This window comes from Ciona intestinalis, chromosome 1, assembly GCF_000224145.3.
Source record: "Ciona intestinalis chromosome 1, KH, whole genome shotgun sequence".
In the NCBI taxonomy this organism is placed as follows: Eukaryota; Metazoa; Chordata; class Ascidiacea; order Phlebobranchia; family Cionidae; genus Ciona; species Ciona intestinalis.
Window position 1 is genome coordinate 7414890 of NC_020166.2, and position 12408 is coordinate 7427297.

General features: G+C 35.5%; 1 protein-coding gene across 1 annotated transcript; it reads left to right on the top strand.

The window, feature by feature from the left end:
- Window positions 1-1223: 1223 nt before the first annotated feature.
- Window positions 1224-12366, top strand: LOC104265351 (uncharacterized protein PB18E9.04c-like). The gene is made up of 19 exons (XM_018813340.2): window positions 1224-1314; window positions 1643-1711; window positions 1863-1931; window positions 2307-2375; window positions 2580-2642; window positions 4579-4902; window positions 4967-5131; window positions 5344-5444; window positions 5744-5869; window positions 6246-6378; window positions 6734-6973; window positions 7284-7402; window positions 7688-7846; window positions 8133-8242; window positions 8726-9004; window positions 10000-10091; window positions 10551-10726; window positions 11110-11295; window positions 11660-12366. The coding sequence occupies exons 1-19, from the start codon at window positions 1224-1226 to the stop codon at window positions 11978-11980; spliced, it is 2892 nt and encodes a 963-aa protein (XP_018668885.2). The 3' UTR covers window positions 11981-12366.
- Window positions 12367-12408: the final 42 nt, after the last annotated feature.

Sequence of the window (12408 nt, forward strand, 5' to 3'; positions counted from 1 at the left end):
CAATTTTAAACTTTTAAATAAAATACAATTAAAAAAAAGAATATTATTAAGGTATTGAGAAGGAAATAAAAAAATGAAATTCTTCTGCATTTTGATTGTGGGATTGTTCTGGACAGTTTCCAATGGTAAGTTTAGATTTATAAATGTTTGATTTTTCTGTACACACATAAAGCCGAAATATGGTTTTATATTAACGCCGCAATCCAGATTTTAAGAAGTTTTGAAGTTTTGTTTTTTACAGTGTAAATTTACTTAACATGTTAAAAATGTTTAAATGTTAAATTGATTTTTTTTTAAAGTTAATTTAAAGTTGGTCCATACACCTTGCACACACTTACGAGTTGCCGCGAACTTGCAGTAATAGAAATGTTTAATACATAATAATTTAGAAAAGACGATTTGTGACCACAGATTAAACAAAACGATCACTTCGCATTAAATAAGAGTATGAATAAACCAATAAAAGCTATACATGCTGACGAAAACATCACCGAAGGCTAACACGTTTATGGTTGTGATAAGAAGACAAAACAAAAATATTATAGTAGGCTGTTGGGGGAAGACGGGACATTTTTATCACATAATATCCAACTATCCTGATCGTGTTTTAAACAAGTGCTAAACTAAAGTCAAAATTTTTAAATGGTGTTTAGATGGTTCTTACCAAGCTAAATCTACCATTTCAATTTTTCCTTTTAAAACGGTACCGATTTCGAGTTATTGTCTCTTACATTTTTACTGGTGACGTCACTGGTGCTTCTTGATTGTGCGTGGTGTATCTTTTACAATGAAAAATAGCGTGCTAACGATTTTCTTTTAGCGATATCTCAAAAACGGTTGACGATTTTTCAAGAATTCTTCTTTTGCAGACGCATTTAATTAATACATATAGTTTAATCATTTAATAAATATTTATTATCTACGATTGCTCGTCTAACGCAAATAATTTTCAAAGTCAAAGTCTACTTTATAGCGTTGTCCTTTAACAACAGTCTATTATGGTAGTCACAAGGATACGGTTTTATAAATCTTTGAATGTTTTTTGCTTGCTACCAAATGGGAGGTAAAATAGATTAGAATGGTGTCCCATATTCCCCCGCCCTACCATATATGCCACACCTGCTTTAGTTTGGTTTATGCACAATCTCTGTTTACATGTTTGAAGGGTGTAGGCGCGCAAGCAGTTCTTGTAATTTAAATGACAAGTTTTGTACGTAACTTTAATGACAAGCGTACAAACATTAACAGGAATTTGTATTGCAGCATCAAACACAACAAATACCACCCCAGCAGGCGTGATGACAACCGCGGCAGGTAAGCAGAAAACATAACGTCGTGGAAGTATTTCGTTATAAGCCATAGTTAAGTAGCCGGTTTGTTTGTTCTAAGTACTTCTTGTGGTTTAACTGGAAGTGCATCAGTATTTGCAAATCTAGAAATACGCGCATGCTACGTAATAGATTGACATTATACTTTTATCATCCATAACACATAAAAATGGCTCATGAATAAACGCGTTAAATTACCCCCGACATTTATCAATTAGTTTAAAACGCAAAAAAAAACTGTAAATAAATTATCTTAAACAAACAAGTCTATTCTTTAAGTTCAAATTTAATACCATATATACTATGTGTTACAGCCACTACAAGCAATGAAACGTCTTCGTTTGGTTTTTCTGGCGACGGTGCAGACACGATAACAGTTGCAAGTACAAGAAATGTTCATTATTGTCACTATAGCCTATAATATAAGTTACATACTTGTCCCGCTAAAAACTGTAAATTTTCGGTCGGGCCCTTTTTTCAACAACTTTAATTTGCGTGTTATTTTTATAACTATTCAAAACAAATTATTTATAGCTACAACGAGTAATGAAACTTCTACGTTTGGATTTTCCGGCGACGGTGCTGACATCACAACAGTAGCAAGTAAGTGACTCACATTAACCATATATATGCTAAGTGAGTGATTCACATCTTCGTATATGCTAAACGTTTATGTATGAATCGTATAAGTACGTCTAAGAATCTTGCATCACATTTCTTTCGCCAAAACTGTATAAATGTCCCTTTCCCCTTAACTCCGTCTATACTGCATTTGTTATTATATACCGACGGTTACGAAAATTGGTACTATATATATAGTAGGGTTGGGGAGATGGGACACCTTGAGCAGATAATATCTAAATATCCTGGTCGTGTTTTAAACAATTAACAACGATTTATGGGAGTCGTGAGGATATTTATAATTCTTTGAATTTTCCCACCCTACTATATATTATGTTCTTATTATTCTGACCACAGCATCGACAAGCAATGAAACGTCCTCGTTTGGGTTTTCCGGTGACGGTGCTGACACAACAACAGTTACAGGTATAATAGACATCGCAAAACAGATGGTCGAATGTAACTGAAGACCAGTTAAACGTTTATATCCTAAGACCAACCACATTTCAAAAATCTAAATGGACAATTGCAGAAATCTATTAACATTTTTAATTTTAAATAGTAGACGGACTGATGCGTGTTGAAGTAAGCCACTAACAATTAAACCAGTTCACAACGATTTCGTTGCAGATTCCATGATTACGACGACAAATAAGACCATATTCACTCAAACAACGCCCATGACATTACTTGGTAATTTAACAACTGCAAACCCAACGCTCGCCATAACAATAGGATCAAATGCAACAACACCTTCCATTAACCAAGGATCGTTAATTAATTCAACCAGTTCAACTGTAAATCAAACATCTGGTGTTACAACAACAGTCGCACCATCTGGAAACCAAACATCTGGTGTTACAACAACAGTCGCACCATCTGGAAACCAAACATCTGGTGTCGCAACAACATTTGCACCATCTGGAAACCAAACATCTGGTGTTCAACAACAGTCGCACCATCTGGAAACCAAACATCTGGTGTGGCAACAACAGTGGCACCATCTGGAAACCAAACATCTGGTGTTACAACAACAGTCGCACCATCTGGAAACCAAACATCTGGTGTTGCAACAACAGTTGCACCATCTGGAAACCAAACATCTGGTGTTAACAACAGTCGCACCATCTGGAAACCAAACATCTGGTGTCGTAACAACAGTCGCACCATCTGGAAACCAAACATCTGGTGTGGCAACAACAGTGGCACCATCTGGAAACCAAACATCTGGTGTTACAACAACAGTCGCACCATCTGGAAACCAAACATCTGGTGTCGCAACAACAGTTGCACCATCTGGAAACCAAACATCTGGTGTGGCAACAACAGTCGCACCATCTGGAAACCAAACATCTGGTGTGGCAACAACAGTCGCACCATCTGGAAACCAAACATCTGGTGTTGTAACAACAGTGGCACCATCTGGAAACCAAACATCTGGTGTGGCAACAACAGTCGCACCATCTGGAAACCAAACATCTGGTGTTACAACAGTCGCACCATCTGGAAACCAAACATCTGGTGTGGTAACAACAGTGGCACCATCTGGAAACCAAACATCTGGTGTGGCAACAACAGTGGCACCATCTGGAAACCAAACATCTGGTGTGGCAACAACAGTGGCACCATCTGGAAACCAAACATCTGGTGTGGTAACAACAGTCGCACCATCTGGAAACCAAACATCTGGTGTGGCAACAACAGTCGCACCATCTGGAAACCAAACATCTGGTGTGGCAACAACAGTCGCACCATCTGGAAACCAAACATCTGGTGTGGCAACAACAGTGGCACCATCTGGAAACCAAACATCTGGTGTGGCAACAACAGTCGCACCATCTGGAAACCAAACATCTGGTGTGGCAACAACAAGTCGCACCATCTGGAAACCAAACATCTGGTGTGGCAACAACAGTGGCACCATCTGGAAACCAAACATCTGGTGTTGTAACAACAGTCGCACCATCTGGAAACCAAACATCCGGTGTGGCAACAACAGTCGCACCATCTGGAAACCAAACATCCGGTGTGGCAACAACAGTGGCACCATCTGGAAACCAAACATCTGGTGTGACAACAACAGTCGCACCATCTGGAAACCAAACATCTGGTGTCGTAACAACAGTGGCACCATCTGGAAACCAAACATCTGGTGTGGCAACAACAGTCGCACCATCTGGAAACCAAACATCTGGTGTGGCAACAACAGTGGCACCATCTGGAAACCAAACATCTGGTGTGGCAACAACAGTGGCACCATCTGGAAACCAAACATCTGGTGTTGTAACAACAGTCGCACCATCTGGAAACCAAACATCTGGTGTCGTAACAACAGTGGCACCATCTGGAAACCAAACATCTGGTGTGGCAACAACAGTGGCACCATCTGGAAACCAAACATCTGGTGTTGTAACAACAGTGGCACCATCTGGAAACCAAACATCTGGTGTGGCAACAACAGTCGCACCATCTGGAAACCAAACATCTGGTGTGGCAACAACAGTCGCACCATCTGGAAACCAAACATCTGGTGTTGTAACAACAGTCGCACCATCTGGAAACCAAACATCCGGTGTTGTAACAACAGTCGCACCATCTGGAAACCAAACATCCGGTGTGGCAACAACAGTGGCACCATCTGGAAACCAAACATCTGGTGTTACAACAACAGTGGCACCATCTGGAAACCAAACATCTGGTGTCGTAACAACAGTTGCACCATCTGGAAACCAAACATCTGGTGTGGTAACAACAGTCGCACCATCTGGAAACCAAACATCTGGTGTGGCAACAACAGTCGCACCATCTGGAAACCAAACATCTGGTGTTGTAACAACAGTGGCACCATCTGGAAACCAAACGTCTGGTGTGGCAACAACAGTCGCACCATCTGGAACAACAGTAGGATCAACCCCAGCACCAGCACAATCTACTACTTCGTATGTTTCAACAGGTAAGCATTGGCTTAACAAGTATATTTGGATTAATGCCTAACAAACAGATGTAATTTTTTCCAGGTGGGGCAACAACCACAGAATCAAGTACCATAAATGTGACAAGTACAGCAGCAACTGTTGTGACTTTTTGTACCTTTGAACAAATACAACTTGCTGAAGGAAACTTTACATTCAACATGACAGCAATAAATGCAGTAGCAAGTTCTACCCAGAGATGTAGTGATGGTAAGAGAATTTTTAAAGTAATAAAACTAGGCTTTAAAATGTATAGACCTGTAACATTACTAAGGTAATGTTTTGTTTAATATTAAAAAAAAAAATTCATAAATTCCTACAAAACACATGAAGCGATTTTTAAATTCGTATTTTAGGAACAATTTATATTTTGTAAAAAGAGTTATATGAATTAGTTTTACTTATTAAGTGTTTCTTCACAGGCCGTGCAATAGCAACTCGGGTCTGTCTTGCTGGTGGAGCATGGAAAGAACCATCTGTTCTTGCCTGTAGTGCCTCAACAGAAAGTACTCTCAGCTCATTGGTGAGTGCCTATAAGCAAACTACAGTTTAATTTTATATGGATTTAGTAAGGGAATAAAAAGGTTACATTGACCGACAATTGCTAAACATTTGGGTAATAGTAAAAATGCATGAGGTTTCCAGATTATCAAAAATAAAAGAATAGTTTAAATAAGTAAGTGTGGGTAAGCATAAATTCCTATTATATCATTTAAGTGTGTCCTAAAGTGACTTGAACTTTTTGCATTGAGAACACTAAAGGCAATACAACATTATTGGTCAACTAGTAGAGTTTTATGATATCCTGATTTATTTTTGCAGGCAAACGCAACTTTGTCTAAAAAAGCTGAGACTGTTTTCTTGCTTTCAAGTGCTTCTAATATTTCTGCAACAGATGTTGAGAATATTAAAGTTTTTCTGACCTCAAGTGTTGCTACTGCAAACTCAGTAAGTGATCTACAGGTTATAAGAATAATTAAACTAACAGACAACACAGATTACAGAAATTATAAATCTAAGAGCAATGTTTATATTACTTATTGGTTAAATTGCATGATTATTTTAACAAAATATCAGCCTGTCCACAGCTTCTTCTGTGTATTTATAGTATTTAAAATATCCAAAACCTTGTACTGAACTAGCATTTCAAGGGGTATTACAAACTGTTTTTTTTTTGGTTGGTCAAACTGTTATTTTTTGAAGAAAAAAAACTAGGCTGTGTACCGTTTCTTATGTTTTATGTTTATTTACAGTATTTAAAAAATCCAACAATGACCGAAACTAGCATTACAATTAATAATCAAATGTAATTTCACCACAACAGACATCTGTGAGCGAAGTGAATTTAGTAATTGGTGTCGTGGAAAATTTGCAAAACAGCACACAAGTTGGGGGTGGTTCTGCTTTAGTGGAATTGGTTGCACAGTTTGCTATCAAAGTTGAACTTAAAAGTGGAGGTACATTTTCCATATCTATTGACTATTTTTATTGTACGTTTTCTATGTGTATATTTTCAATGTCTATTACGAGTATTTAGAAGAAAGTTTATTGTAAGTTGACTTTGAAAAAGTTCACTACTAAACAGAATCATTTAATGATATTTACTTCTTATACAATTGACATAAACATAAAATTCAAATAAATATCAGAATTTATATTATATATGATTGATATTTTCTTAATAACTTAAATTTTATTCCATTTGAGTAAGGTCTAGCAGTGTGGTATGTTATGTGTCTTAGGATTTAGGTCGGGATCGGGCCATTAGCTCAATTAAAGTTACCATGTTAAATTAAATGTACTTTTTTTCAGAAAATGTGACCATCCGATCAAAAACTCTAACAGCAACTGTTTCTGTGGTCAGTGTTGACAGTGATGCAACAATCACACCTGTTGCCTTATCATCATCATCAGATGCAGCGATAAGTGGCATCACTATTCCAAAATCTGCATTTCCATCTACAGGGGGTGCACCTGTCAGAGTACTTGCAATGGTTTCAGACAAAAGCCTTTATCCAGCTGCACCAGCAAACATACCAGGATCAGTCACAGGTAATTACTTAAATAAATCTGTGTTTAGACATGACAACTTTATTGTATGACTCACCACTGCTAACACAATTTTCAAATTTGTAGTTAGACTTACAATTGTATTTGTTACATCGTACAGCCCGCCTAGCTGAAAATGTTTTCATATCGCTTCAAAAATACAATCCTCATATTAAAACTTAACAGAGAGCAATTGTAATTACTTACATCAAAAAAGTCCTCACTAAATTAACCAAATAAATAAAAAAAACAGTATTAAAACTTGAATTTTGATTACTAAGGACAATATAATAACAATCCTTTTACACTTCAGGAAATGTAGTCAGTTTGAACATTGGAACCTCATCTGGAGCAAGCAAAATACAAAACTTAGACCCGCCTATTGAAATTAACTGGGATATATCAAGCAAACTAACAAGTGTTCCAGATCAGGTAGGTTATATGATTTACATTTATAAAGGACTACTTAAGAAAGTTACATATACATACTTACATATATAAAGGACTACAAAAATTTTTTTTAAGCAGTAATAAAACAGCGTAATTTGCTTTGTTGTAAGTATTCGTCTATTTTTAATTTTTTAGACTATCCAACCCTTATTGTAAGATTCTTACTAGAGCCCCTTCTGTAACTTACTTCATCAAAATTAGCAAGAATTACTTGTTAAAAACTTTTCATTTCTACCTAGTCTGCAACCTTATTTTTGTTAATTGCAGGCACAAACAAGCAAAACGGTTCTATCTGTTTGCGTGTTCTTGGACACAACAACCAACACATACTCTCAGTCTGGCATACAGATAGCACCGGGTCAACAAAGTTCTACAACCCAGACTTGCCAAGTTACACATTTAACATCGATAGCTCTAATATCTCAGGTGAGAAAGTATATCTTGTGTACAATAATACAAAAACATACATGTGACAATACAGCTATACTGTTCTTGCTAAATATTTTACAAAAGAAATTGCGAAAAATGGTTGCAACTCAATAAATATACTTGTAACAAGGGAAACTAATTTAATTACAACACGGTTTCTCATTTGCACACCATCATAATATTTTTATAAGCATGCCAATAAATTTTTTTTTTTTTTTTTTGTTTTTTTTTTTCACTGATTTTAGCAGTTGATTTTTACTTTTAACATACTTATTTTTCTCAGGTTACTGTTACACCAGTGAGTTCTCCCCGACCAACAACGATCTACATTGTGGGATGTGCTTTTGCCATATTTGGTCTTCTTGTAGTTGCATTTGTTCACTTACTTTTCAAGTAAGTGAAGATATTATTAAATCTAAAGATTAGCCTATACTGGCAATGGAGAATTAGAATTCAAAGTTAAACTTTTTTTAAACCATTTTAAAATAAGTGGGAGTTATCTATTGAAACCACACTTTATTCTAACCAATGCATGACAACTAAAGTATCTGTTGTAACTTTTCCAGGAAGTCACAACAACAAACGTACTGATCAAAACAGCAAACAAAAACTCTTAATTTGTAAACACCATGTCAAATACAAAACTTATTTCATGATAACAATATTTCTAGTGGCCCATATGCTATTAGGTATACCACAGCCTATTAGTAGACTGTGTGTGTATATATATTAATATCTCAATAATCTACTACATACACTGTAAAGTTCAAAACACTCTGTTTAAACTAAAATCAACCATATAGCATCAAAAATCAAAGATTTTGCAATTCGACAAAAAAACGATCTATAAGTAATTTCATCAACTTTTTATTTCAGACAATTACGTAATGATCCTCTATCAAATATGGTCGCGCAGTTCTGCTTCTGGGCAGCCATGGTGTTTGTCATGTTTTTAATCTCCTCCACAACATGGACAACACTTCCACGACCAAACTGTCTTGCTGTGGCATCATTCCATCACCTATTCCTTCTTATTGCACTGGGCTGGTTGACCATTTTATCTTTCTCAGCAATGAGAAGTTTAAAGAGACCAATGGAGTGGATTCTTCTTTATAAACAATGTGAGCAGCCAAGAAGGAACTCAGCTATTATCAAGTAAGTTCATTTGGAAAAGCAGCAAAATGAAAATCGGATAACAAATTTTCAAAATTAAACAACTTGGTTACATATTTGATAACAAATATAAAGTTCTTTAGAAATGATACGGGTGCATCCATTTTAATCTCCTTTTTCGCTGGATGACTTTATACTACCACACATTTTCATTTCATTCCCTTTTTACCTTGTTACAAGTGGAAACCGGAGATGACATAACTAAAGCCCACTCATATATTTACATACAAGCTCAATTAATATGGCACAGCTTATTTACATACACCCACACAAACTCCAACGCATTCGGAACATAAATAAATCTGACGTATCTCATTAAAAGTCCAGGAGCTGTTATGGTACAGAGCTACATTTTTTTTTATTTTACCTAGTAGCACATTAGACATGTAACTTTATTGTATGAGATATCTATGTGTTTTTTGTCCAGAGTCAAAACAAATGTAGTCATTTAAAAAAAACAAAAGCAGATAGCATAATTCATGCATTTCAATGTTCAGTTATAATAACTTAAAATATGCAAACCAAACTGTAAAATCACAAAACTTAAAAAGTGAACAAAAAAATGCTTATGTCGCCACACAACCATAAAAAGGAGTGAACACAATTACAGATAAAAATAACTACTTGCCGCATCACCTGTTAAAGAAATAATTAGATGACATTTCCTTGTCATGAGTCATTGCTTACGTCAATTCAGCAGAACAATCAGAATGTTTATGTGTGTTGACATTTTCCGTTGAACTGCTGTCATAATCTATTACAAGCAAAACAAATAGCAAAGACTATTGTTTTGAAAGATTATTTTGGTAAAGAAAATTAACTCTGAAACTTATTAATAGATTTCTGTTTACAATAATTCATATAAACAAAATTTAACTTCATATAGTTATTTAAAGTTGTTGCAAATTTCAAAAACATTAATAAGTTCGTAAAAATTAGATTTACACAAAAATAACAACATAACTTGCCTTTTCTAGATGGAGTCTCTTGGTTTACATTGTTGCAATAGTTCTGTGTGTTGTGGTGGTCGCACCTGTTGTTGGGGTTGTAGAACCTCTCAATACAAATGGTAAGTGCCTGTACACAAATAAAGTAAACAATATTTATCACATTATAGGTTAAGACAGTAGTTATTAAATGTTCAACAAATTTTAAGTTTATTAGTATTTTACAAATTTCCAAGCCTAGCGTTCCATACTCACATTCAAATGTGGCAGACTTGATGAACTTTTGTGTTATGTTTCTTTCAGTATTGTATTGTTTTCGAAAAAAAATTAAAACTAGATATTAAGCCTTGATTAATGGACTGTGCAGTTGAAATACTAGGTGTATCGTCCACGCTTATTTTCTTCCAACTAAATGTAAATATGTTTTTAACTGTAAGTGTGTTTTAACAACTGTTGTTTTGTGGCTACATCATGTCTTTTCGCTTAAAACATTTTTAAATCCTCGGCACTGTAATCGAAGAGACAAATAAAGTTATTATTATTATACAAAATAAGAACCATATTCTACCTTTTCATTTCAGTTCAAGGGGCAATCATACCACATGCGAATGCATACGCCAGCAGTGATGCCTGTCTGGTCAAAGGACCTGCTCTATATTATGGGCTTGCCATCCCAGGTGGTCTAATGTTACTTGCATCACTTCTACTATCATTATATGCAACGATACTTGTGTCTGTGGTCAGAGAAAAAATAGAGGTAAGGTTATTTAGTTGTTACTGACGGTGTAGAAGTTTATAATTTGCTATTTGGCATGGTCTTTATACATAGATTAGTGTTGTAACTTTGCATTTGTTGTTGTATACCTCTTTATAAGATAACAGCGAACACGTGTGTCCTTAAAGGCATTCAACAGCAATTGTTTGAACCCCCTATATGAGTTCTTCTAAAGTCTGAACTGTCAGCCATACATTGAAAAAAGTAATTACCCACAAAGTTACATACGTGGTAACTTGTAAGTGGGCATGAGGTGTATAAAACAGAGCCTCTGTATTATAACAACTTATGTTGCCCTACTGCGAGGCTAACAAGTTACATTTAATTATTCAAACAACTATTGAAAACATTTTTAACATTAACAGGTTAGTTTTCAAGGCTACATGTCATCCTTTGTTGAGGTGAAACAACTTGGGGAAAATATTTTCATGATGTCTGTTCTTATGTGCGTGACTATTATTGTCGGTCTTATTCGTGGGGGTTGGGACCAGTGGCCGTTACGCAATTATGTGACTATGGACACATTGTTTGGAGTGTTTGGTATTATTTTGGTAAGTAGTGTTTGTTGGCTGTATGTTGAAATGGCAATCATTTGATTAACTGAAGTAATTTGACATTGATTTTTAACCGATACTGGGTTTAGAAGGATTTTATAAATTGTTTTACATTCATAGTATGCCTTACTGGCATCACTTGCCATTATTTTCAATTTCTGTTATTTCATTTATTATTCATTTATTAGGCCTATCTATTGTACTACACCAAGTATATAATAGTATAAAGTCGGTTATAATTTTTAACTTTAGGTACATTTGTGCTATTTATTTGTATAGTTAGTGAACAAAATGGGATGTTTAAAGTCGGCAGAAAACTGATTAAATAAGACAGAATGGTACAAAACAAAATATTTTCTAGGGTGTTCTTGCGATTATCATCTTCTGTTTGAGAACAAGCCATGTAAGGTCACTGATCGCACGCGGATTCAGGAGTGTGTGTCCCACTACTGGTGATTACTATTTAACTGATGAATCAAGAGAGAGAGCACAACCGTCATCCGCACAAGGCGTGGAGCTGACAGGCGCAAAGAAGTCGTCTAGTTTGAGAGGAGCAAAAACACAAGACACTAGTTTTAACAGGAATGAAAATCGTATCTCTGCTTCTAGGATAAGTTGTGAAACAGATTCTGAAATCAGAGAAGCGAGAAGGGAAGAGTCAAGAAGAGTCTACTTGCAATGAAGGGTATATTCGATTACTTTACCTTGATATAGTGGCCAACATCCTGTCCTGATGAAATACACAACGATGATATAAAGAAACTTGTGTTTAAGAAAGCTAAAACACTCTAGTTAGATAAACATGAATTAAAAGACTCGATTAAATAAAGCCAATGTAAAATATTTAAACTTTAAAAAGAAATGATTAAATGCCTTGATTGCTGACCTACAGCTATGATGACATTTGTTTTATGTTTAAAGTTCCACTATTTTTTATATCGTAGCCTAATGCTCACATAAGTGTACCACAATCATAGGAATCATTAATCGTTACAACATACACCATTCACTAGTTACACCATCGCAGAAACGTCTATCTCCTAATACATTCTATTTCAATTATCAAAATGTTTCGTCCATAAAACAGCGTATGCCATTACGGTTTCTTTG

Excerpts from the sequence above, each read along its gene's own strand:
- LOC104265351 (XM_018813340.2), top strand. The coding sequence starts at position 1,224 with ATGACAAGCGTACAAACATTAACAGGAATTTGTATTGCAGCATCAAAC. Across the intron at positions 6,974-7,283 it reads CATACCAGGATCAGTCACAG|GAAATGTAGTCAGTTTGAAC; the intron begins GTAATTACTTAA and ends TTTACACTTCAG. Across the intron at positions 7,403-7,687 it reads TAACAAGTGTTCCAGATCAG|GCACAAACAAGCAAAACGGT; the intron begins GTAGGTTATATG and ends TGTTAATTGCAG.